At 44.1% G+C, this 27,400-nt stretch overlaps 1 protein-coding gene across 1 annotated transcript; it reads left to right on the top strand.

Annotated features, from left to right (window-relative positions):
- Nucleotides 1–24,652, top strand: CHRNB3 (cholinergic receptor nicotinic beta 3 subunit). Its single transcript, XM_029226517.1, has 6 exons — nucleotides 1–52; nucleotides 8,997–9,148; nucleotides 11,239–11,283; nucleotides 20,537–20,646; nucleotides 21,199–22,081; nucleotides 24,518–24,652. The coding sequence occupies exons 1-6, from the start codon at nucleotides 1–3 to the stop codon at nucleotides 24,650–24,652; spliced, it is 1,377 nt and encodes a 458-aa protein (XP_029082350.1).
- The last annotated feature ends 2,748 nt before the right edge of the window (nucleotides 24,653–27,400 follow it).

The raw sequence follows: 27,400 nt of genomic DNA, 5'->3' as shown, positions 1-27,400 counted from the left end.
ATGCTGGCAGACTTTATCCTGCTGCTCAGCGCCCTCCGTGTCACCAGCTCAGGTAAGCTCAAGCTAAAATAAATGAAAACTTGATCATTGTTAGTGCTGATAATGTTAGAATTACAAAATGTAATGTGTAGGTATCTTTAGGATAACCTCTAAAATGTGGCTCCGATGAGTAAGTCTTTGAAATCTGTATATTGCTAAAGAAATCATATCTATGAATTCCATAATGTTTATGCTTTTGTCATTTATTGCGTTATTCCTTTTGAATTGTTATCAGCTTGGTACAAAGATATAAAAGCAGGGAAAATCTTACCAAATGCACTGAATGGTACTCAGAATTGTTAAAATATTTAGTATAGGAATTGACTATATCAACATTTTAATATCCTATCTATTAACAATCACTATATCTGTGTGCAGATAATTATCCAAAATATCATGTAGACATAGAAATATTTTCATAAATTTGTGTATGTAGGTATATTTAGTATGTATGTACAACAGAATTAAATGAAATATATATCAAACGTCTATGAACCTGTGTGAGTCTTCTGTGACTATTATCCACCAGAAAATAGAGGAATTCTTAATAAAGAATGGGGGCAAATAAAAGGAGAGAGAGAGTGAAAAGGAAAGAGGGAGAAAATAACTGAAAAGTTTAGGGAAAAATGGTCATTGTCACCTGCCAGTTTTCTGGGTTTTGGAATCATTTCACTTTTCCTGTAACTTAAGAACAGAACGCTCTTCCATGACACCAGAAACCATATAGAGCCAGGAGCCAGATGGTGAGAAAACAGTGTTATTTCTTTAGCAATTTGTATTTATTTGTCACTAGTATTTTTGCCACATCTGATTATTGTAATTTTCAGATAGAGAACCAGAGGCACTGAGATAGATTTGCCCAAGTCCTGAAATAAATCCTGGAATTAAAAGTCATAAGGCTGCGAGGCATACACACCTGAATGTCATTATATCTTCAAAAATGTAGCCTTTGCTACGTACCTGGGGCTCAGAAACACGCAGTCACTTCTAAGTGCAGAGAGTGGCAAACCCACTTTCAAATATCATTAAATTTGGTCTCTGCAAAGTCTTAAGTGCAACTTGCCAATCGTAAAAATAATAATCAACTTCTGTGTGTTTTAACATGCAATTAATCATGAAAATAATAATCAGTCTCTGTACAATTAATGTCTGGTGTTTTTCTGCCTTAATTACGAGAGCATTCTATTTCCTATGAAAGAATTGATTCCTACCATTCTGCCCACAGAGAAACCACCCCCTGGTTAGCAGGGGCAGTTAGCGCGAACCCTCTGGCTCACCTCTGACCCCTCCTCTGTGCGTTGTAAGTTACACAGAAAGTTGGAATCGGAGGAGGGCCTGATCACACTTCTTCCCCGTGTGGGCTGCAAGAGTTTGGGAATGTAGACTGAGCTGTATACATCCATCACTGATCTATAACAAATCCATGTAGTAACCGGCAGTAACTCTGGAATTTGTCAGTGGTTCTAGATCCACTGGAGCCGATTGCTAGTTTTAGATCTGCACCACCTTTCCTTAAGTTCTTTAACTTGGCTACTCATTGTAAAGAAAATAGTTTCTTTTTGTTACACAAGACTACCTTTTTCAAATTACAAGGGACAAGCCCTCATCTCTGCATTTCTGGTTTTGGTGGCAGGATCATTGTCATGGCCACGCTTTGTGTCTGCTCCCAGAAATAGGGACTGTGTCTTCTTCATCTTCCCATCACTCTTACCACCTGATGACGTGTGTTATTCATTCAAAAAATATTTATTGAAGATCTACCATATTGTAGTAATCGTTCCAGTATGTGGGATGCAAGGAGGAATAAAACAAGGTTGTTTTAAGAAATTTCATGCTAGCAGGAAGCCATGAAATATTTGTTATTTGAGTCCACCCTGAGGGCTAGCTCTGCGTGTCGGCAGAAGAGGCTATTTGTGGTATGATTTTTTTTGGACGAGGTGATGATAATGAAAGGCAAACCCCAAATATACCAAAAAGTGTCAAACAAAAAATACGCCTCTCCCAACCATACTTGCTGAGGTTTGAAATTCTTCAATTACTTCTTTACTCTCCTAGCTGAGGATAAACAATGGTATTGTTTTCAATAAAGTCGTAAATAATCATGGGAAGTTTCATCCATTAAGTTTTTTTTATTGAAGTAGTGTTGTTTTATAATATTATGTAACTTATAGATGTACAATATAGTGATTCACAATTTTTAAAGGTTATAATCCATTTATAGCTACTATAAAATGTTGGCTATATTCCCCGTGTTGTACAATATATCCTTGTAGCTTATTTTATACCTAGTAGTTTATTCATCTTAATCCCCTCCCCCATGATACCCCTCCCCCCTCCCCACTGGTGACCACTAGTTTGTTCTCTATATCTGTGAGTCTGCTTCTTTTTTTGTTATATTCATTAGTTTATTGTATTTTTATCATCTATTAAGTTTTATCAATTATTTATACTTTGGTGTAAGAGAGTTTGCCAAAATTTTGCTGAAAGCAGTTGTTGACATGGGGGTGAGGAGAGAGCAGAGGGTCTGAGCACCTGAAGAAAGGTAAGGACACAGGAGCACGAAGAATAAAGAGACCAGAAACTCAAGTCGTGGGTTCCAAAGAAAAATTTGTCTCAAGCTGTTTCTGGGCGCCCCATCCAAATCTGTCGTGATTCTACTCACTGGGGTCGAGAGAGCCCTAAGCTCCTCCCAGGGAGTGTCTAGTCCCGGGGTAGCTTTGGTCACCATTACCTGGACGCCTTCTCTGCTGCAGCCAGGTGTGAAGGGCTGTTCTCGAATCAAGGGCGCATCTCAATCTTGAGCTCTCTGTGTATCTTTGGAACAGCAGATATGGCATTAAGAGGTCACGTTTGTGGCTGTCTCATGGACGTAAAGAACCTAGAAGCACTGGGCGTGTGAGTGGCTGGACCTTCCCCATCACTGCTCCCTATTTTCACTGGGAGAGGTTAAAGGTCTTACTTGAGATCACACAGCCTGGAATCAGGACCAGATCTCTCGTCTCTGGGTCTGAGTCCAGGGCCTCTCAACGTTGAATAAATATTCATTGGACTCTCGTTCTAACGAGTGATGAGTTTGGCAGGAGACTCGGTGTCCTGAGCCAAGATCAGCGCACCCTCCTGCAGCTCTGCCCCAGCCCAGTTCCACGTGGAGGAAATCACTAGAATCAGGCAGGGCACTGCATCTCTGTCTGTCTGTCCGTCTGTACACATTTGCTGTCTGTCTCTCCCTCTTCTTGCCCTCTGCCTGCGGGGCCGCTTGTCTGGTCCCAAGGGAAATATTTTGACAAAGAAAAATGAGACAAAGATTAAGTAGGGATGGGACTGCCCTGGTGGTCCAGTGGTTAGGACTCTGTGCTCTGACTGCTGAGGGCACTGGTTCAATCCCTCTTTGGAGATCTAAGATCCTCCAAGCAGCACAGCACGGAAGCAAAAAAAGATTAAAAAATTAAGTAGGCAGAAGAGAAGAAAGGGGGAGAAAGATGTTTCAGGAAGAAACAAAAATTCCTTTTTTACCAAAAGAGATGGTGAAAAGCATCTCTAACAGGCAGCACACATCCTCTGAAGATGTGCGTTAAACCTAGTGTGTGTTGTGTGTGTGTGTTTTGCAGAGGGACTGCAGGGAAATGCGGGGAGACCCTTGTCTGGTCTGAAGCAGGGTGGCTCTGCTCTGTGACCGTAAAGCACTGGACGTCCCCCTCCCCAGAGAGTGACCCCAGACCAGTGCCTGTTCAAGAGTCCCCCCAACCAACCCCGCAGCAAAGCAGCCTGCCAGGTGCCACCTGCAGCAGAGGGAGATTCCAGGGAGGCGGGGTGGGCGATTACAGAACACCCTCAGCAGGGTCGAGTGTCTCCCCTTGACCAAACAAATACTACCCGGGACCTGGTTTTAGAGCACCATTCTTCCCCGTGATAGACAGCTTGAAGCAACAGTTTGGAGAATACAGTGCTAACAACACAGCAGCAGAAAGAGCAGTAACAACCAATATGTGTTCATAGAAGTGAATTGGAACAGTTTTTATGTGGCAGTAAGACCATGGTGGAGGGAACAGTGTTTTTCCTCCTCAATCCTCAGTGAACTTCATGGGACGGTGGAAAGATGGCAGCTTGGGATTCAGAAGACCAGACCACACCCCCATTCGCTGGGTGACCCCTCGCAGGTCCCCTGGGTCTGCACCCATAAAATGAGGGGCTCACATCACCATAAAAGTCCCTTCTGGCTCTGTCATCTTCACGTCTTTATCATTTCTCTTTTCTTCCTCTTTAATTAATGCTGAAATTATTTACGAGTACAAATGTCCTCCCGTCCCTCCCCTAGGAAGCTGACTTTGGGGACTGCAAACCCCCATGGCAGAGGCGGGTGGGAGCCTCACTCATCTTCCAAGAGCAGTTTCCTGACTTGTCAATGAATCATTGAGATGTATCTTAGAATAGTGGTCTTGTCTAATTAAGCTGAAATAGAAGTCCATTAGCAAAAATTTGGTTTACACACAACTTTTCAGGAATCCACTTTTTTCTTTTCTTAATGTATTTTTTAAATTTTACTGAAGTATAGTTGGTTTACAATGTTTTGTTAATTTCTGTTGCACAGCAAAGTGATTCAGTTATACATGTATATATTCTTTTTCATGTTCTTTTCCACTATGGTTTATCCCAGGATATTGAATATAGTTCCCTGTGCTCTACAGTAGGACCTTGTTGTTTATCCATCCTATATCTCATAGTTTGCATCTGCTAACCCCAAACTCCCACTCCACCCCTCCCCTACCCACCCACCTTGGCAACCACAAGTCTGTTCTCTATCTATGTCTGTGAGTCTGTTTCTGTTTTGTAGATATGTTCATTTGTGTCATATTTTAGAAGGACTCCATTTATTTCTTAAGAGACCACTTGTCCTGGAAATCCTGAGAACATCTGTGGCTCCACATCCTCTGGAGCCGTGAGCCGGTCTCCCGTGCATAGAAAGTGCCATTATAGCCTTTTGTGCATTTATTCATTCATTTGCTCATTCACTTAAAGTCATCTAATGTTTACTGAGGCCTTAGCCTCAAAGAATCAACATGGAAGCCCTTGCCCTTCCTCATAACATTCTATTTTACAAGAAGAACAAACCAGAAGCAGTTCTGGGCCTGTCTCTACATCTGCTCCAATAACATCAGTGACTTCAGCTTCTATTTTGGGAAAGATATTAGGCAGAAAACATTCAACCTTTGGCCTTTTTCTTTTCTTTTTTGGTAAGGTCTGTTTTAGGCAATGCAGATTTGTACTAGCCAGCTCAGGCCACCATAACAAAATACCACAGACTGGGTGACTTAACAGAAATTTATTTTCTCACAGTTCTGGAGGCTAGAAGTCCATGATCTAGGTGCCAGCAAACTCGGTTTCTGGTGAGGGCTCTCTTCCTGGCTTGTAAACTGCTGCCTCCTGGCTGTGTCCTCACATGGCCTTTCCTCTGTGCTTGCTTGGGGAGAGATCTCTGGTTTCTCTTCCTCTTCTTATGAGGACCGCAATCCTATTGGACTAGGGCCCCACCCTGATGACCTGATTGAACCTTAATTGCCTCTTTTGAGGCCCTGTCTCCAAATGCAGTCACGCTGGGGGTTAGGGCTTCAACATATGGATTTGAAGGGACACACATCCAGTCTGTAAGAGCCAGTACAGAGCTAGGCCTTTTCCTCCTTGACTCAGATGGCAGCTCACCCTCTGACATGGGCAACAGGGTCAAAACAAACACACGGGTCTCTGAGAGCAGATCTGCTTGCTTCCCTCTGGACGCTGGTGAGGGGGTGGCAGGGGCTGGGGAGGTCAGGTCATAGTCTTAGGAGATCCTTCCCAACATGCAACTCCCACTGCCTCCAAACTGACAGTAAAGTTATCCTGCCAGGAAGGAAGGTCCAAGGTGCAGTCTCAGGATCCTTCTCACATGTCCAAAATGATGATAATGCAGGGCTGTCCCAGATAATAAGCCCATGGTGTGTGCATGTGTGTGTGTGTGTGTGTGTGTGTGTGTTATGTGTATGGGGTGTGTGTGTGTGGTGTGTAGTGTGTGGTGTGTGTGTGGTATGTGGTGTGTTGTATGTGGTGTGTGGGTGTGTGTGTATTATGTGTGTGGTGTGTGTGTGGTGTGTAGTGTGTGGTGTGTGTGTGGTGTGTAGTGTGTGGTGTATTGTATGTGGTGTGTGTGGTGTGTGTTGTATGTGGTGTGTGTGTTGTATGTGGTGTGTGTGTGTGTGCGTGTATTATGTGTATGGTGTGTGTGTGGTGTGTAGTGTGTGTGTGGTGTGTAATGTGTGGTGTGTGTGTGGTGTGTAATGTGTGGTGTGTGTGTGGTGTGTTGTATGTGGTGTGTGTGGTGTGTGTGTGTGTTTAGACATCGTGCAGTTGTCCTCAGCCTTCCTGGTGTACCTCCACCACCTCAGTGACTTGTTCTCATGGGCTGAGCTGGGACACAGGGATTTAGGAAGGTCACAGCGTCCTGGCTGTAGGGGAGCCACGAGGGGAGGGTTTAAGCTGGCGCCGTTTAGCATCTGTACAGGGAAGAAGGTCGAGTAGCTGGTAGGCAGGTACTTGCAGGCCCAGCGCAGAGCTCAGCACACAGCGTTTTCCTCCTTAGGGGAGGGGCTGCCTGCGCAGGGACGGGGACGGCGGGCGTGGGGGACAGCCGCGGCCCCCCTGCTTCTCCTTCTCCTGGGGGGTCCGGCTCCAGCCCAAACTCTCCAAGGCTACTCGGCAAACACATGCCAACTAACTGCGCTGCTATCAGCTCGGCAGCCACTGTGCCGGCACTGTCCTGAGCGCTGGCATGCTGTGGGGGAGCCAGACAATAAACAGGAGCACACACAGCACCATCAAGAGCGCCGATGCGGGATAAGGTACCCACATTTAAAGGTACAGTGTATGAAGTACATACGCAGTGTGCGGAAGGATCCTTAGATGGTGTAACCTCAGTGACCTCTTCAGGAGGAGACGTCAGCAAGGCAGGGCTCCCTAGGGCAGGAGCTTCCCGGGCAAGTTCTGAAAAGTGCAGACGGGCTGAGGCCTGGGGACGAGGGGCAAGGCCAGAGTGGGAGAGGGTGGGCACCCTCTAGGGCCTGGGAGGCCACGGTAAGAACTGGGGGTGTTTTTCTAAGTTTGAGGGGAAACCATGGGGGTGATTTGAGCAGGAAATTGACATAATCCTCTTCTGCTTTTAAGCAACGGTCTAGCTGCTGGAAAATGGACTATAAAAGGGGCAAGAGTGAAGCGATTAGGAGGCAGCACACGAAGCCAAGAGGGAGATGATGGAGTCTGAGATCAGGGTGGCACCCCTGGAGGAGCTGGAAGCCATCAGAGCTGCCGTACTGCTTAGGAAGCTAAGCCCAGGTGTGGGTAGGGAATTCGGGAAGTTCAGCCTATTCCCTCAAAGGCTTCGGGGAATTTCAGTTCCCTATCCTCCCACTGCCCACATTTCCAGGAAGGTTTTGGGGCCTGTACAGAGGGCTGTCCTGGCTGCCACCTGCTGACCTGCTTCTTGATGCCTCTCTGCTGGCTAAGAGTAGTTGAAGTATCGAAGTCTGAGAACCGTTAGGCTTTTGAGTAAATAAGCACAGACGTAAGGTTACATCTCTACCACTCCTCAGCATCTTCATCTTCACCAGCTTTCTAGAGCAGAAGAGAAAGGGTGGAGGCAGCCGCGGCACGCGGCGCCTTGTATCTGCGCCCTGCTCACCCCAGGAGGAGCATTCTGAATTACATTTTGAATCATGGCTCCCCAGTAAAGTGAAGGTCTCATGCACATGTGGAGCATGTGTGCGATTTTGCTTTTCTTCCCACTAAGACTCTCTGGGTTTTCATTGGGTAAACGTGGGGGTGTGTCTTGCATGTGACCTTGCCAGCCACGTGCGTCTCTCAGTGGGAAGAAGAGGTTTTCTGTGGGAAAGCGGATGGTGCAGAATGAGTCATTGTAGGATTTCAGAGGGTGCTGGACAGAGGAAAAAAGGGGCCATATTTAAAACAACAAAGAGCTTCCTGGTTTGAAATTGATAGCATAGTACTGAAAAGAAACAAAACTTACCTCTAGACCACGTTCCTAAACCATTTCTTCAACTTGAGTGTTAAAGCTTGAAATTAGGGTGTTTCTTAGGCTTTTGTACACTTGGGGAGGAAAAGAGTTGTTGTTAGAACCTGGTTCTTGGCCAGGGAAGCTCTTCCTAAGGGAGGACTTCCCCAGGAGGAAGGGAGGGAACCGGCGGGGCATGTGGTAGGTGTTCTGTGAACATCTGCTGAACGTATGGAAAATGGCCTGGCTCTCCCTTCATTGGTTCATTCATTAAGTAGACATCAAATGAGCTACTGCTGTGCCCGGACACCGTGCTAGGTGCTGGATGAACATCACCAAATAGCACAGATACTGTGCCTGCCATCGTGGCACCCAAGGGGAGGACAGACAGGGACAAATGCATGACAAATTGTGATCAGGGATGTGAAGGGGCCAGACCAGGTGCAGTGATGGACAGTGCAAGCAGGCAGAGGCCACCTCCATCAGGAGGTGTTGACCTCTTGATGAGAAAGCCCTGTAAGAAGGCAAAGCTCTGGGTAAAGTATAGACTCTACTTTTAATTATTTTTTTCTTCCAGTTTTATTGGGATGTAATTGACATGTAGCCCTGTGGAAATTTAGGAGGCACAGCATAATGATCTGACTTACATGCGTCATGAAAGGATTTTACCACAATAAGTTTAGTGACCATCCATCACCTCATACAGATACAACATTAAAGAAGTAGAATGAGAGTCTACCTTGAGCGGTGCGTTTGGGGAGGGAGCTGGGGTGGGTAAGGAGAGTGTTTAGAGAGAACCCTTGTAGCCTCAACCCTGCCTCTGCTGAATCAGGCTGTTTAGAAATACACGATGTCCCGCTGGAGAATGTGGGCCCAGCCGTCCCGCCTCCCCGGTTAATTCGGGTCCCCTCATGTCTTACAGCTGCTGCAGGATTCAGGTCCATAGCCGAAGAAGAAGATGCACTGCTCAGACATTTATTCCAAGGTTACCAGAAATGGGTTCGCCCTGTATTACAATCTAATGACACCATAAAAGTATATTTTGGGTTGAAAATATCTCAGCTGGTAGATGTGGTGAGTAATCTTCGGCCCTCAGCTGCAGAGAACATGCATTCCTTCACCCATTCTCGAGGCTAAAATTTGATTTTGTTTTCTTTCCACATGTCTGCCATTTCAGTTTTAAAAATAAAACCTGCCCCAAGAAGCCAGTGAAATGACCCGTGGAAAGAATGAGAACGTCATTTTCATTGCAACACTGTTGGTGGGGTGTGGGTGGCGTGGAGGAGGGACTTTTTCCTCTGGGGGGGGTGGGATGTGCCTGCTAGGAGGGCATCACCCTTGGCAGTTCTGCTGGAGCCCCCAAGGTGAGCATCAGGGTGAGGGGCCGGGCTGCAGAGGTGGGGCTGAGCCAGGGCTGGCAGGGCTGCTTGCGGGGAGGGACAACAGATGGTGACAGCACCAGAGTGAGTGCCTGGGTGACCCCATCCCCTCCCAGATCCCCTCAGGACCCCATACCTTTCCCTGACACACCACACCTTAACGTTCTCTACTAATTTTCCTGTCGGGCTCACATTTCTGCCATGATGTCCCTGGGGAAATCCATGAACTTCAACAACCCCGATTCTGCAGAATCATTCTGCTGTGGTCCCCAAAGTCACAGAATAATCCTCCATTGCCCAAATCTCCACCCCACTACAAGTGCACGCACACATCCCCCGCCAGCTGACTCATCGCCCAGGATTCCTTCTAGAAAATCATGCAAAGCCCATCTCCCATTTAGCTAATACTTCATTCTACTTCACACCCTTACCATGCCTTTGGTTATGCAATTTTATATAAATATCACCACAGTGAACTACTACTTGCTCTAATTATTATTTTTCATTTTAAGTAAAATATGCATAATGCTTTAGGGTCTCAATGCCATTTAACTGCTCTTCAGTTGAGAATCCTTTTCACTTTGGACCCCTCAAAGTTAAGACTCAGGAAGTCTCGGACAAAAAGAAAAATCCAACACACAGTTTCACTTAATTTTTTTAGTTTCTGCTTTATAACAAAGTGAATCAGTTATACATATACATACATATATCCCCATATCTCTTCCCTCTTGCGTCTCCCTCCCTCCCACCCTCCCTATCCCATCCCTCCAGGCGGTCACAAAGCACCGAGCTGATTTCCCTGTGCTATGCGGCTGCTTCCCACTAGCTATCTACCTTACGTTTGGTAGTGTATATATGTCCACGCCACTCTCTCACTTTGTCACAGCTTACCCTTCCCCCTCCTCATATCCTCAAGTCCATTCTCTAGTAGGTCTGTGTCTTTATTCCTGTCTTACCCCTAGGTTCTTCATGACATTTTTTTTCCTTAAATTCCATATATATGTGTTAGCATACGGTATTTGTCTTTCTCTTTCTGACTTACTTCACTCTGTATGACAGACTCTAGGTCTATCCACCTCATTACAAATAGCTCAATTTCGTTTCTTTTTATGGCTGAGTAATATTCCATTGTATATATGTGCCACATCTTCTTTATCCATTCATCCGATGATGGACACTTAGGTTGTTTCCATCTCCGGGCTATTGTAAATAGAGCTGCAATGAACATTTTGGTACATGACTCTTTTTGAATTTTGGTTTTCTCAGGGTATATGCCCAGTAGTGGGATTGCTGGGTCATATGGTAGTTCTATATGTAGTTTTTTAAGGAACCTCCATACTGTTCTCCATAGTGGCTGTACCAATTCACATTCCCACCAGCAGTGCAAGAGGGTTCCCTTTTCTCCACACCCTCTCCAGCATTTATTGTGTCTAGATTTTTTGATGATAGCCATTCTGACCGGTATGAGATGATATCTCATTGTAGTTTTGATTTGCATTTCTCTAATGATTAATGATGTTGAGCATCCTTTCATGTGTTTGTTGGCATTCTGCATATCTTCTTTGGAGAAATGTCTATCTAGGTCTTTTGCCCATTTTTGGATTGAGTTGTTTGTTTTTTTGTTATTGAGCTACATGGGCTGCTTGTAAATTTTGGAGACTAATCCTTTGTCGGTTGCTTCATTTGCAAATATTTTCTCCCATTCTGAGGGTTGTCTTTTGGTCTTGTTTATGGTTTCCTCTGCTGTAGTTTCACTTAATTTGAATTTAATTTTCATTCTCTTAGGATGAAAAGAATCAGCTGATGACAACAAACGTGTGGCTCAAACAGGTAACTGTCAGTCCGAGGACTGTAGCTCCCCCCAGTTGTTCCCATTCTTTTCTACTGAGAAAGGCTCCCGTTGAAAAATAATTATTTTAAAGAGCATATTGAGTTCTTCAGAGAGATATTTGGGAGTGTTTGGGGAAGGGTTTATTCTTTTGTATTCTCTTCTGCACGAGTCAGAGGTCAGTCTGGAGGCTCATAGGCACACCTTGCTCTGTCTTCTTGCTTCTGGAGTGGGCAGGTAGGAGAGTGACTCTGACACTGAGTCCAGGGCACTGGTCCCTGGGCTACTTGCAGAAAGGGGGGAAAGGTGTCAGGGTGCAACTTACCCTCATTTAAGCTACCACAACTGGATAAGAAAATCAGGGATGTTAAATTCTCCCTCTTCACCCCTGGTCCTCCCTGGGATGACCCTTCCCCTAATGTTTTTCCCTAGAAAGAGAAAACAGGGAATGACAGAGGCCACTCACCACCAACTTCAGGACAAGGTGAAGCCCAAGTCAAAATGATGAACCTCCGTCTTCCTAATATGACTAGAAAAGCATGTGAATTGTTTTCAGCTCCTAGCTTGACCATAGCCTGTTTCCTGCTCTTTCTGGAGTTGCCAGGAAATAATTACCATTCAAGTTTGCATATGTCATGTAAAGGAGAAAATATTGGCACTTCCTTGATAGGAGGTGAGAAGGTTGATTTAATTGCTTATTTTTTATTTTTGTTAGCAATTATTGGGTTTTTTACGGGATGTTGCCTCATCTCCCAGAGATTTAAAATCTTCCCAGTGGGGATATGTTAATTATCTCACTTAATTTTAATGTACAAACATAATATTTTTCACTTGTTTATGTTGAAATGAAGTAGTTATCTATTCAGGTTTAGTAGACTTGTTCAGGTCTTTCTGCTAATGGTTTGTTTATAAGGAACAATGGATAAAAGAGACTGTAAGGACATTCCCTAGACTTCATCTGGTGTCATCAAATTTCTCCTACCCAAAAACTTTGATCAGAGTTGGATAATCATTATAAATTTTACTAGTTTCTAGTTCTCTGAGTCTTTTCTTGGTAGGTATGTTAGCATGTTATGAAATGGATCTGCATATTTTTTTACTTGCAAATAAAAATGTCCAGGAGAAAATAATAAGCTAGGAATGTAGATATAAAAATACAATTTAAATAAATGTATTTTTCGATATACCTATCTCATTCCTCAGAACTTATCCTACTTTTGCACTTTCTAAAGTGGAATTTGGAGGTATTTTGAGTTCATAAAAATCAGCAAGAAGTCCTGTATTTGAGCTTTCAGGGAAGAGAAGAAAAACTTTTCTGTTAAAGTGTAAATAGGCTTGGGAATTTGGCAAAAATAAAACAAACGAGCAGACTCTCACTGATTCACACACACCTCCTCCAGCTGCCCCTTGAGGCTAAGCTCTTACGCTTAAAACAGTGGTCCAGGACCCTTGGCCTTTGAGATAGTAAGGATTTCTCACTTTTCTTGTGATTTTGGAAATAGGGAGTCATTTCAGCCAAAGAGAACAATGTCAGACACGAAGGGAAGAAACCACTGCTCCTTGGTTTCTAGCTGTACTTTGGAAATGACCTCTCGCAAACCTATGCCCCAGAATCACGGTGGCCTGGTGGGAGCCTCCAGGGCAAGACAGAACCAACACCTGAAAACCCCCAACACCCAAAACAGAGCAAGAGAAATCTCCAGAGGGAGGTGGGGGCTTGCAAGCTGACACTTAGAAAAGCCAGCTGGGGACTTTGGTTCCCATGTCATAGAAGTAACGAGAGTAACATGGTTTCATTGCATTAATTTGCAATGGGTTGTCATCGCTCTTATCCATTTACATTTCTCAACCTCTCTGAATTAGCAGAGCAGGTATCATTACCCCCGTTACCAGAGACTGAAGAGTCTGCCTCACCTGGCTGGAACCAGCTTTCCCCAGTTAGGGCCTTGTCTGCACATCCAGCTTCGCACAAAACATCAAGGCCTGTTTCTAAATTAGAGGAGGATCCAAAATGGGAGAAACCACCGAGAATATTAGGAAACTATTCCACTCACACACGTTGGATTTGGAGCGGGAACGTCACAATAGGTATTAATCAATAAGGGCTATGTTGTGGCGCAAACAATATGGCAACAAAAAAGAAAGGAGAATCTATGGCCTGGGTGGCAGGCAGGGAAGGCTGCATGGAAGAGGAGGCTTTGGAGCTCCACTGTAATGTTACTTTTATACTTTTTTTAAAGCTTTTTAAAACTAAAAAAGGTAAAAGAAAGGACAGAAGGGATGATAAAAAGAAGATAAAATTGATGTTTAAAAAAAAACTACTGGGCTTCCCTGGTGGCGCAGTGGTTGAGAATCCGCCTGCCGATGCATGTGACACAGGGTCGTGCCCCGGTCCGGGAAGATCCCACATGCCGCGGAACGGCTGGGCCCGTGAGCCATGGCCGCTGGGCCTGCGTGTCCGGAGCCTGTGCTCCGCAACGGGAGAGGCCACAGCAGTGAGAGGCCCGCATACCGCAAAAAAAAAAAAAAAACACTACCATTTTAGTGTTTTACACAGATGTCAGTTTCAGAGTAGCCAACAACAATACTGAGATTTATTGAGCACCTGCCAAGTGCCCAGTCACTCTGCCGCTTGTGTCACAGGAATGAATGCATTCAATTCTCACAGCCACCTCCTAAGACAGGCTTGTTATTATTCCCACCTTGCAGATGAGAAGACTGAGGATTGGAGGACTGGAGTGACTTGCCTCGGGTTACACACTGTCAGGTGCAGCCTGGCTTGTATAAAGAAACCACATTCTTCTTCAAACTGGAGGGAGCTGACGGGAGACGTCTGGCGCTCCTCTCAGGGCTGTCCCTGTAGAGTCCGGTTCCTAATCCTGGCCTTCTAAGGCTTCGATTCCTCAACCTCTGGGATGTCTCATGGAGTTGGTCTAGAAAGACATGTGGGACAGAATGAGGCTAGGGTTCGCTCCACCTTCCATTCATTCCGCAGGGTTTACTGAGAGGCTGCTAAGGGCCAGGTACTCTGCTAGATCCTGGATGTACAGAGCACAAAATAGCCCTGCTTCAAGGAGAGGATCTGGTGTTAGTTGTGTAAAAAATAACTACTGTAATATAAACACCATAAGGAAAGTATATACATAAGGAACTTGGTCATTACAATAATGACAATGAAATAGGGAGTAAATCAGGGAAGGCTTCCGAGGGGAGGAGACATTTAAACTGGCTCTTGCAGGATCAGTAGAAGTTCTACAAGCCATAAAAGTGGAGAAGTTGTGACCCACCTGAATAGGCTTCTCAATAACACGACTTCCCAAAGCTCTCACACCAGAGCAAACCTATAGGAAACTCTTTCCAATCATCCCTGTCTACCTCAGTCAAAATAAAGACAAAAATGACCAAACCTTCCTGTTTTGTGATTGCCCTCTCAGACACTGAAAAATGCTCCCTAGTTCATTTCCACAGAGAGAATAAAATTCTACCTACTTGGACCAAAAGCATGTCTCCTGGTAGCATATGCAACTGAGATGCTTGGTTTTTTTTGTTTGTTTGTTTACCCAATTCCTCTGCTGTGTCTTCTATTTCCTTCATTCTTGTCTGATATATCTAGACATTTCTCTTCTATCCTCTCAACCACAGACCTTTACAAGCACAAATTTAGTGACATCCTGAAAAAGTCCTCTACGTGGAGCTATTTTTATGTTACTGATTTTATTTTGCAAACTCATTTGTCTTCCTCCTTTGTACTTCCAGAGAGTAATCAAGACCATATAAATCATAAATAGATTATTAACTCACTAAAACTCCGTGAGAAATACTCACTTCCCTAGCCGCTCAGGTTCTGCTTCGTCGTTGTCAAGGTTAGGAAAACTGCACCGTAGGTACCCAAAAAGGGATGAAAGATGAAAATATCCCTTCTTTAATGACAGGAGGGTTGGCCCTTTGCCTAGATGTTATCGTGTGAATAATCTGACGACAGATGTCAAGTATATTCACTCAACTAGCACTTCCTGAGCACCTACTACATGCCAGGGACGGTGGAGGGCACTGGGCTTGCACCGCTGGAGGCATACTCCAATGAACCAGTAAGATTCACTGTCGCTGAGAGCCGGCTGCTATCCTAGCCCCATGATGACCCCAGGGGAAACAAAGCTTCCTTAATCTCTGCCCAGGCCAACACCTTAGACTGGTGTTGTTTCTCCAACAGCTGATTCCTGTTTTAGATCAACAAAAAGTTCAGAAACATGATGAAGACCTCATTGGATAAATCCCTGCAGCTGGCTTGCAGGAGAAAACCAAGAAGCTGGTTTATTTCATAACAAACCCAAGGAAAGGACGGCCTCGCCGTAAGGTCTGGGCCATGTTCCCAAAGCCTTCCACAACCTGTAATGGCACTTGTACATCTAGGAATTTACCTCAGACCTCCCTCACCATCTTATTTTCCTTCCTTTTCTACAGCCTCACTCTGACCTTAGCAGAGGAGACCCGTGTGGTCTTCTGATTCACGTGGATTCAAGCAGAGTGAGTCAGGAATCCAAAGTCTCGCTGTATAAACTTGAGCAGGTCACTTCCCCTCTCTGACCCTCAGTCTCTTCATCTAGCAAATAGAGACAATGCCTAGCTCACAGTGTCGCTGGGAGGTTAAACGGGATTGTGTGCATGAATGTGACTCCTACGTGGTCTGGCACATAGTGGGGACTCAATACATGTCATTTCCTGGTGCCACCTTTGGAGGCTTTCTCATCCTTAATGACAAAGCCCATTTCTTGGCCTCGACAACTCATAGATATTATGGGAATATGAGACATATAAGATGTCATGTTGCTGTCTTTAAAGTGAATCAACATTAATTCAGTTTTAGGAATTTCACACCTGACTTTGAGATAACTGAAGATCCCAAGGGTGTCCCAGAGGTTGCCAATCACCAGCAAGGAATATTTGTTCCTTACTATCTTTTGGTCTTGGGATTAAGAATTACTAATTATTATAATAATATTTTTTCTAATTATTAAGAATAATTAGAAGAATTTATTTATTATAAAGAAGTCATGACATAGTTTAAAAAAGTCTTATGATTTAGGTTTAAATGAAATTTGGTAATATCTCGACACTTATGGGTGATATTTCAGGTAATATATGTAAGAAAAGACAGTTTTAAGGGAATATATGTGATATGGATTTGAAGTTGCACTTTTCAGAATTAAGAGAGCTAGACTGGGAGTATGTTTCCATTTTTTTTCTCAATCAGAGATTAACTTTGGTATTTGGCCCTGACCTACCCTGCGCTCCCCTGTTTCCTATAATAACAAGCTCTCAAGCCCGGGACTGCTGCAAAGTGGAGCTGATGTTTGTACAGGGCTTTGGGAATCTTGGCCAGGACATGCTCCATGAACACTGGATATTGTTTCTAATCTACTGCTTTAAGAAGGCGGAGACAGGAGATCAATCTCCAAATGCCTCCACGGTTTCAGAGAGAGCAGGGAAGTGACCAGAAAGCCTCACAGCTCCTTAGAGAGCAGGACCGGGGATTTGGGCTCTTAATCCTCACCTTGACCCAGCTGACCCTAAGACGAGCAGTGGCCCTGGGTTGTGGGGCTCAGCCAGCATCATGGTGGACCACAACCTGCTGGGAATTCTGTGAGCCGCTCTGATGGGCACATCCGGGGGGAGAGCATCTCCGATTCCCCAGGTCTAGCATCAGAAGGACCCCAAGATGGTGAGGAAGGTCTCCCTTAACCCCGCAGAGGAGCACAGCTAGTAAAGAACAGTGCAGGGGGCTCCCCTGGTGGCGCAGTGGTTGGGAGTCCGCCTGCCGATGCTGGGGACACGGGTTCGTGCCGCGGTCTGGGAAGATCCCACATGCCGCGGGGCAGCTGGGTCCATGAGCCATAGCCGCTGAGCCTGCGCGTCCAGAGCCTGTGCTCCACAACGGGAGAGGCCACAGCAGGGAGAGGCCCGCGTACCGCAAAAAAAAAAAAAAAAAGAACAGTGCAGGGGTGGAACTCTAATTCAGTGCTGCCTCCCTCTTTCTCTCTCTCTCTCAGGTACCCCCAAGTAAGCGGCAATGACCACGAGTCCCACGTGCCCCTTTTCCTTTACTGGTCAAGAGCACACCCTGAATCCACTGGAGCTGTCTTTATATCCTCCTCGAGGATTGAGACGTGTCCCTCATTCATCCATCCACTCACGTCTGCTGTTCATCCTGCAACAGCGTCCACAGCAGACCTGCCCTCCACAGCACCCACTGCCCCTTCCTACCCTCTGCTTCAGCTGCAATGTCGTCAAATCCGAACCTCCTTCCCTGTCCACTCACTGTCCTGCATCTTCACACCCAAACCGCGCCCTTCATGGCAATAACCACAGGGTGTGGTGACGGTTTGCCAGTTAGTTTACTCGTTCTTGTCTGAGACAGCCCCAGGCCAGGAGGGCAAGGCGGCTCTGCTCAGTGCTGGTATAAGCCTCGCATATTTGTGGAATGAATTAATTCCCCCCAAATTGTGAGCATCCTAAAGCACTGTCTCTGTGCTGTCTCTGGCCACAGCTGTTCATCTTGCTGTCCGGTGAGCGAGACAAATCTTTCTGACTGAACAGTCTCTCCCTCTGGGGCTTGGCCCACTTCCCCGAGCACAGTCTGTGTGGCCGGTGTGCGTTTGCTGGGATGTGCCCCCAGAATGTGAGCTCCCCGGCTTCCTCCTTGGCTGTACAGCCGGGCTTAGGTAAAGACGGGCAGTGCCTGCAGAAGAGAGAAGACTGAATTCCAGAAGCAGGCAATTTGAGTTCCAGATCTTTAGGTTCCAAGCGGAGGAATTGTGGGTTTGGGCTCCTAACTGTGCTCGCTTAACACTGATTTTTAAAGACGGAGCCAGAGTGTAAGAGCCCAGCTCCTGCCAGTCTGCCCGAGTGCACGTCTGTCCCCGGGGCGCATCGCCTGTGGGCCTGCAGCTCGCTCCCTGCTCGGGATCTATTTTTATATATAGAAATATACTTTCCATATATATAAAGAACTAAAAACTCAGCAATAAGAAAACAGACAACCCATTTAAAAAATGTGCAAAAGATTTAGCAACCACTTCACCAAATAAAATGTATGGATGGCAAGTAAGCACATGAAGAAATGCTCAACATCATTTAGTCATTAGGAAAATGCATAGTAAAAACCATAATGAGATACTACTTTACAACTATTATAATATAGTTAAACATTTAAATGTGACAAAACCCAGTACTAGCGATGAGGCCAAGCAGCTGGAATGCTCATGCATTGCTAGTGGGAATGCAAAATGATTCAGTCTCTCCGGTATGTATCATATGAAGTTAAACGTACACTTACTCTATGACCCAGCCGTCCCACTCCTAGGTATTTACCCAGGAGAGAACAAAGAATGGTTTTCACCCAAAAAATTACAAAATGTTTATAGTGGCTTTATTTATAATCATTAAAAACTGAAAAGAATCCAGATATTTTACCTGGTGAATGGATAAAAAGAATTGTGGTATACTCATACAGTGGAATACTTCTCACTAATATAAAAATGAACAAACTACTAATACAACCTAGAAGAATCCAAAATGTATTCTGATAAGTAAAAGAAATCAGGATGGAATGGCTACCTATTGTATGATTCCATTATATGACATTCTGGAAAAGGCAAAATTATAGGATCAGAAATAGAGCAGTGGTTGCCAGGGACTGGGGTTATGGGAGTGGTTGATTACAAAGGGGCAGCCCGAGGAAAATTTGGGGGCAGCAGAGCTATTCTGGTATCTTTATGGCATTAGTGATTATCCAACTGTTTGCCCGTAGAACTGTAGAGTGACCTTTATTGTAAGGAAAATTTGAAAATGTAAAAGTGAAAACAAACCATAAATGTTGCTCTGAGTTCCCTTCAGCATTTCTGGGATTTAGGCTTGCTGCCAGTAGTAGAAATCTCCTTAGCAGGAGACAAATAATTCATAGGAAGGAAATTATATTTGCTTTTCAAAATGGGCAGAGGAAGAGGAAGGAAGAGAGAAGCTTGTGAGTACCAAGTAAGCATGATAAATGCTTTATTAGTTTGGGTTCTTAAACTGTCAGTCTTCATATGCATGGTTTTCCATAAGTAGTCATGCAATTTTTTTTAATCCTTTAGAGCATAGACTTTTAAAGACCCATATCTTTTAAAATTTGTTTTTCAAGGATTAAGCCTCACAAATATTGCCTAAGAGAGACGATGTCTCATCTGGTGTGTATAGTTCCGTCCTTTTCCAGGCATCATGCATATTTCAATATTTTACCATCTAGTGAATCATCTATCTGCTGACTCCTGATTTTTTAATGACAGTTGGCACCACTGGGCTCCAGGAAGCCTCACACTGGGCATACCCTCCCAACTTCCTGAAATGTCATTTAATATTGTCCTATATCATTCCTCAACTGTCCACATGACCGACAGTGGAATAATTAATTTTCAGGTCAGATTTCATAAGATTCTAGATCCTAAATCTTTTTAAGTCCACTTCTGCTGTAACTGGGTCATCCATACATCATCCTTCGTAATTCAATCAATTAACGGTCAGTTTTGTTAATCTGGATCCATCAACCCCTGTAAAACATGCTAAATGATTACATTCTATTACAAGGAAAAATACACAAGCATCTGGAGGCTAACAACATTAGGAATATAATTTAAAACTGGATTTGGTACTCGCAAAATAAATTCAGATTAGAGCTTAAAAGGAGATTCTTGGGAAATATTTTTTCATTGGATAAAAGTTATAATGTCCTCAAGAGTAGTCAGCAGATACTGGAAGTTTCATATTAGCATGTTGCATGCATCTTTGTCCAAGACTCTTGATTGATATTCAAAATCATTTCTCTCAATACAATTATCATGAGATTACAATATCACTGGACCAACTCTCCGAGAATAAACTGAGTTAGAGCTGTCTTTGCTTTTCTTTTGCTCCTTAGGAGAAAATAGGTCATGAATCAGCGGTGTTTGCTGCTGAGCCTCTAGATTGTGAGGTAGATACGGCAATTTTGGAAATCCCAGACTGGACAAGTGTGAGAGTCTGGGCACCATCAAAGACCAGGCTGGCTCAAACTGTATCTTGACCTGCCCTGAGTCACGGAGAGGGTCATAAGGTCTAAAGTGGATGAATTTCCCTTTTAAAATAAAACACTGGATTAGTAAACTAACATAAACTTGAAGATTCCAAACTCTAATACCTTGAATTTTCAGAACAAAATTACAGTATATTAATTTCACACAGGAATGGACAGACCACAAATTACGCTGGAATCCAGATGAATACGGTGGAATTCATTCAATTAAAGTTCCGTCAGAATCTCTCTGGCTTCCTGACATAGTTCTCTTTGAAAAGTAAGTATCACAGTAGAAAAGTGCACTGGTCGGATTAGGAGTAGAAATAGAAAAGCCTGGGCTTCCCTGGTGGCGCAGTGGTTGAGAATCTGCCTGCTAATGCAGGGGATACGGGTTCGAGCCCTGGTCTGGGAGGATCCCACATGCCGTGGAGCAACTGGGCCCGTGAGCCACAACTACTGAGCCTGCGCGTCTGGAGCCTGCGCTCTGCGACAAGAGAGACTGCGATAGTGAGAGGCCCGCACACCGCGATGAAGAGTGGCCCCCGCTTGCCACAACTAGAGAAAACCCTCACACAGAAACGAAGACCCAACACAGCAAAAATAAATAAATTAACTAGTTAAAAAGAAAAAAAAAAGAAATAGAAAAACCTGATTGTGCCAAAATAATTAAGAGAAAGGTACAACTTTAACGAGAAAATTATTCCTTTGGGAAATATTGTTTGACCCTATGGTAGGAAAGTCATAAAATACAAATAGTTCAACGGTGGGAAAAACAAAAAAACAGTTAATATGTGTTCAACTAACCATCAGGTGAACCATTTTTCGACAGCGCCGACGGACGGTTCGAAGGCTCGCTCATGACCAAGGCCATCGTGAAATCCGACGGGACCGTGGTGTGGACGCCTCCCGCCAGTTACAAAAGCTCCTGCACTATGGACGTCACCTTCTTCCCATTCGACAGGCAGAACTGCTCCATGAAGTTCGGATCCTGGACTTACGACGGGACCATGGTTGACCTCGTCCTGATAGACGAGAACGTGGACAGAAAAGACTTCTTCGACAACGGAGAGTGGGAGATCCTCAACGCCAAGGGCACAGCGGGGAGCTGGAGAGACGGTGCGTACCGGTACCCATTCATCACCTACTCCTTCGTGCTGCGCCGCCTGCCCCTGTTCTACACCCTCTTCCTCATCATCCCCTGCCTGGGGCTGTCCTTTCTGACAGTGCTTGTCTTCTACTTGCCTTCTGACGAGGGGGAGAAGCTCTCCTTATCCACGTCCGTCTTGGTTTCCCTGACAGTGTTTCTCCTGGTGATTGAAGAAATCATCCCGTCCTCCTCCAAGGTCATCCCGCTCATTGGCGAGTACCTCCTGTTCATCATGGTCTTTGTCACCCTGTCCATCATCGTCACCGTGTTTGTCATCAACGTCCACCACAGATCTCCCTCCACTTACCACCCCATGGCCCCCTGGGTTAAGCGGCTATTTCTGCAAAAACTTCCTAAATTACTTTGCATGAAAGACCACGTGGATGGCTACTCTTTCCCGGATAAAGAGGAGAGTAAACCGGCAGTGGGAGGTAAAGTCCTCGAAAAAAGGAAACAAAAGCAGATTAGCGATGGAGAAAAAGCTCTGGTCACTTTCCTGGAAAAGGCTGCGGATTCCATCAGATACATTTCCAGCCACGTGAAGAAAGAGCATTTCATCAGTCAGGTGAGGGGACCGCCGCAAGCCAGGACTGAGATTTTAATGTCTGTTTACAGCAAATGCGTCCTTGTTTAACATGTGACCTTATTAGCTCTCTGCTTGACACACGTAAAACTTAAAACAAGCCCTGACACAAAATAGAGACTTCAGTGTGGATTTTCAGGGAGAAGTTCACAAAAACAGAATGAGCAAAAGAGGAGCAACTATAGTTAAGCACTATTTCTTATAAGTAGACTTAATTCTATCTAAAATAATTCAATTCTACATTTTAAGTTGGTTGTCCTGGTCTCTGGTCATTTATCTCTCACTTTTAGTGGGATGATGGATATCTCTATTCAGCATATTTGGAAAAAAGAAAACAGAAAGAATCAATTTCTAAATTTATACAAAAACATGGTGTAACAACAAGTATTTAGTTCACAGATTTAAACAGATTTATTTTTTAAAATGTGACGAGGGTGTGGATTTCAGACTCAAAACCGTCCTGCATGCAGATGCTACCCATGTTCATTATGACTTGAGAAAAGCTACTTAACCTGAACTTCAGTTTTCTGAAACCTCCCTTGAAGGGTTACTGTGAGGAATTAGTGACATCAAGTATAAAACGTGCACTGTGTGCCCAGCGCACGTGGTCTCATGATTATGTAAGCAGTCAATAAATGTGAATCCTCGGGCTTCCCTGGTGGCGCAGTGGTTGAGAGTCCGCCTGCCAATGCAGGGGAGACGGGTTCGTGCCCCGGTCCGGGAAGATCCCTACATGCCGTGGAACGGCTGGGCCCGTGAGCCATGGCCGCTGAGCCTGCGCGTCCGGAGCCTGTGCTCCACAACGGGAGGGGCCACAACAGTGAGAGGCCCGCGTACCGCAAAAAAAAAAAAAAAAACAACAAGCAAACAAACAAAAAAATAAATGTTAATCCTCATCTTTCTTCTCCCCGTCTTCCCTCCCTCCTCTACATGGTCCTTCCCCCGTGGAAGGAAAATATTATTTGACATATAAATACTCAGCACAAAAACAGGTCTGTTGCTTAAAATGAGTTAATACTTACACCAGTTTATAGGGTTCAATTATTTTACTCTAAAATCAGTAAAAATTAGTGCCAGGATCCTGATCTCATAAACAAACTTATGAAAGAATAGGGTTTTTTAGAAATATCCTCTACTTTTCATGTAGACACTGCCTAGTATCTCTCCTCTCTTAACAATTTGTCTTTTTTTTCATCCACTGAAAAAATTTTTAAACAGCACTAGAAAAAATGCTGCTATAGAAAAAACATTACAGCTATCCTTAAGGGTTTTTTGTTTGTTTCTTTCTTTATATCTTTTAGAAATTCTTTTTTTAATTTTATTTTGATTGAAGTATAGTTGATTCACAATGTTGTGTTAATTTCTGCTGTACAGCAGAGTGACTCAGTTATACATACATATACATTCTTTTTCATATTCTTTTCCATTATGGTTTATCACAGTATGTTGAATATAGTTCCTGGTGCCTTTTAGAAATTCTAATACAAAAATTTAAATAGCTTTTTTAAAAATTATAAAAGTAACACATCATCAGTATAGGGAATTTGGAAAATACAAAACATTTAAGATGATTCACATTGTTAATAATCCCCCACTTAAGTTTGAAACTTTTAACATTTTCACCTGTCTTCTTCGTGGTTTTCCCCAAGGTTTTATTTCTAAACCTCTATGTGCACAAAATACATTCAAGCTCTGCATCAGCTTCTATGTTCCTTCCAGAACGGCAGGCGTCCTGCTTGGCTCCATCTTTACCAAATCCCCACGTACTGGAAATGGGACACTTATTTTCCCTTGAAAGATTGCTGGCCCCGTCTCTGAGGCTCCCCCCGACCCCCGCCGACCCTGCAGCTTGTCCTGCTCTGAACTTTCCCTCACTGGCCACTGCCCAGTCTCCCCAGCCTCCCTTCCTCCAGAGGGACTTGGTCTCCTCTCTCCCTCACCAGTTCCTGTCATCTCCTCCAGGAGTGTCCATTGTAGACCCACCCACCTGGGGAGTGGAGGAAAAGAGGTCCTGAGTCAAGTGACCACAAAAATTCTTAATTTATAAATTTGTAATTTATTTCCTATGTCATATCAGGAAGCATCCCAGTAAGAGATGCTGGCTTTTTATTTGGGTAAAAATCAGGCTTTTCCCATTTCAATCAGTAACGTTTACAAACGCATCAATGATTCTGTTCTTTCAATTTTACATCCTCAACGGTGATGAAAGTGTTTTCCCATGAACTTGAATTATGGGCTGTTTTCTTGGGCACGGTCAGTGAGGTCCCAGGAAGCCTGTATTGCAGGGGATGTGTCAGGTGCGTTTGGAAAACTGCAGGGCTGTAAATCTGAATAGGACTCTTCCTGAAGTCCATTGAAATGAATTCAGAGCAGCTGCCCCGCATCCTGAATGGGAGGTGTCTTTTTCTCTTTTTGCAGGTGGTGCAAGACTGGAAGTTCGCAGCTCAAGTTCTCGACCGGATCTTCCTCTGGCTCTTTCTGATCGCATCTGTCACCGGCTCAGTGCTGATTTTCACCCCTGCTTTGAAGATGTGGCTACACAGTTACCATTAGGAAGAAGTCTCCAGAGCAATCTAAACCGCACACATAAAGACAGAATTATACCCTAGAACTGACATCCAGCCCCCACGTGTATACAGCATTCAGGCGCACGTGCTTATCAGGAGGCCCCGAGTGTAGACGGCGTCTTGTGTCATCCTCAGGGAGGTTGAACCTTGGTTGCCGTGACAGTGAGTTGAGTTTACATCAGGCAGACCCTCCTCAGACCCCTGCCTTGGCTTCTGCAGACATTCAGGGAGGAATCGTGTGTCCAGCCCTGAGGTCACCAGCCAAGACACACTAGGACTGTTTCAGTGGCCAAGACACACTAGGACTGTGGCAGTGGCCCACGAAGAGTTCCAGGAAGAGGTGTGGGCAGACCCAGGTCTTTTCCTAGAAAACTGAAATTCTGAACATGCTCTGATAATGGTTTTTTATGTCCCTTCATCTAATCTAATCCATTTCAGCTGCACTCTCCAGGATTTCCATTCTGTTTCTTTTCTTTTCCTCCTTCTCCTTCTCCTTATTCGTATTCTTCTCTTCTTCTTTTTCTGAGAACATTTAAGTTCACTCTCTTAGCAAATTTCAGTTGTACAAAGCAGTGTTATCAACTGTAGTCACGTTTTACATGAGATCCTCTGACCTTATTCGTGTTATAACTCAAAATGTATACCCTTTTACCAACCTCTCCCTATTTCCCCGCCCCCTATAGCTCCTGGCAACCACTTCTCTACTCTCTGTTTCTATGAGTTCAACTTCTTTTTCTTTTCTTTTTTTTTAGATTCCACTTATAAGTGAGATCATGCAGTATTTGTCTTTCTGTATCTGGCTTACTTCACTAAGCATCATGCCCTCTGGGTTCATCTGTGTTGTCAAAAATGACAGGACATTTGCTGTCCTGTCAGCAAACGGTTGAATTATATTCAGCTGAATTCATTATGGCTGAATTATATTCCATTGCATATATATCACATTTTCTTTATCCATTTATCTATCGACAGACGCTTAAGTTGTTTCCATGTCTTGGGTATTGTAAATAATGCTGCAGTGAACATAGAGCTACAGATATCTCGTCAAGAGAATTATTTCGTTTCCAGAAGTGGCATTGCTGGATCGTATGGTAGTTCTAGTTTTCATTTCTTGAGGACTCTCCATACTGATTTCCATAGTAGCTGCACCAATTTCCATTCCCACCAGCAGTGCACAAGGGGTCCCTTCCTCCACACCTTCATCAGCACTTGTTATCTCTTGTCTTTTCTATGACAACCATCCTAATAAGCATGAGGTGATACCTCATTGTGGTTTTGATTTGCATCCCCTGGTGTTGAGCACCTTTTCATCTACCTGCTGGCCACCTGATTGTCTTCCTTGGAAACATATCTATTCAGATCCTTTGCCCATTTTTTAATTGAGTTACTTGGTTTTTTGCTACTGAGTTGTCTGAGTTCCTTGCATATTTTGAAGAGAAGCCTCTTAGCGAATATATGGTTTGCAGATATCTTCTCCCATTCTATAGGTTACCTTTTCATGCTGATGGTTTCCTTTGCTGTGCAGTCGTTTCTTAGTTTGATGTAGTCCCACTTGTTTATTGTGCTTTTACTGCCTTTGCTTTTGGTGTCAGATCCAAAGAAACCATCACCAAGACTCTTCCCATTCTGTCTGCATGTGTCTCCCTGCCCTCTGGGAGCACCTCATTCCCCCACCCACCCCGACTCCCTCTCTGAGACTCATGGGGAGAGGCTGACAGTCTTCTCTCTCGATGACGCCAAATCCTGGATTTTAGCTTGAAATAATTGTTCTCCTTTCCCAGTTCTAAATCCAAACCTTCTCTGGATTATTTTGTGCGAGGCATGTTTCGTATAAACTCTTTGCAGCTGAGACTTTTAAAAACCCAATTTAAGTATTTAACCTTTTCACATAAATTGTTACCACCAATATGTTTAGCCTTATTTATGCCATTTTGTTTGTGTTTTCTGTATAATGTTTTCTTGTTCTTTCTTATTTTGCTCCTTTTCAGCCTTGACTGAATTTGTCTGTTTCTTCTTCTTCTCTAATGATTTGAAAGGTATGCACCCTTTTCTACTAATTTATTAATAAACACATACAAACTTCTTTTACCAGTGTTGAGAATTAACACCTGTCCCCTACCCTCTAAACAAAACAGGATGCTAAATCACCTTCACTTCCCCTCTTTCTTTATCACCTTTTATATTTTCTCTAAATCATCCAGAATTTAGCTCCAAATTATTAATTTTTATATTATGTGTCTCTTTCTTCTGAATAATGTCTTGACAATACATTTTGTCCACAACCATATTCTAAACAATTAATCATTTTATTCATTTCTTGGTTTACCGGGTTTTTTTTTTTTGTTTGTTTTTTTTGCGGTACACGGGCCTCTCACTGTTGTGGCCTCTCCCATTGCGGGGCACAGGCTCCGGACGCACAGGCTCAGTGGCCATGGCTCACGGGCCCAGCTGCTCCGTGGCATGTGGGATCTTCCCAGACCGGGGCACGAACCCGTGTCCCCTGCATTGGCAGGCGGACTCTCAGCCACTGCGTCACCAGGGAAGCCCTACCAGTTTTTTTTAATCCTAAATTTTCCAATTTTTTTTTATCCTATTTTTCTCTTTTGCTGATGCATTTCATTATTTCAGAGGAATCCATCTCTAAGCCATTCTTTTAGAAAGTTTTGAGTGTGGTAACCTTTCTGAATTGCTGCATTTCTGCAATTGTAGTTCATTCTGCCCTCACAGAATAGGT

This window comes from Monodon monoceros, unplaced genomic scaffold (assembly GCF_005190385.1).
Source record: "Monodon monoceros isolate NGI ecotype Baffin Bay Population unplaced genomic scaffold, NGI_Narwhal_1 Super_Scaffold_17, whole genome shotgun sequence".
NCBI classification, from domain to species: Eukaryota; Metazoa; Chordata; class Mammalia; order Artiodactyla; family Monodontidae; genus Monodon; species Monodon monoceros.
This window is presented reverse-complemented; position numbering and strand designations above follow the sequence as displayed.

What these genes read in the sequence shown, in the direction of transcription:
- CHRNB3 (XM_029226517.1), top strand. Translation starts at nt 1, where the DNA reads ATGCTGGCAGACTTTATCCTGCTGCTCAGCGCCCTCCGTGTCACCAGC. An exon ending in TATCTCAGCTGGTAGATGTG is followed by an intron (nt 9,149 to 11,238) that starts GTGAGTAATCTT and finishes TCATTCTCTTAG; the next exon opens with GATGAAAAGAATCAGCTGAT. An exon ending in CAAACGTGTGGCTCAAACAG is followed by an intron (nt 11,284 to 20,536) that starts GTAACTGTCAGT and finishes AATTTCACACAG; the next exon opens with GAATGGACAGACCACAAATT.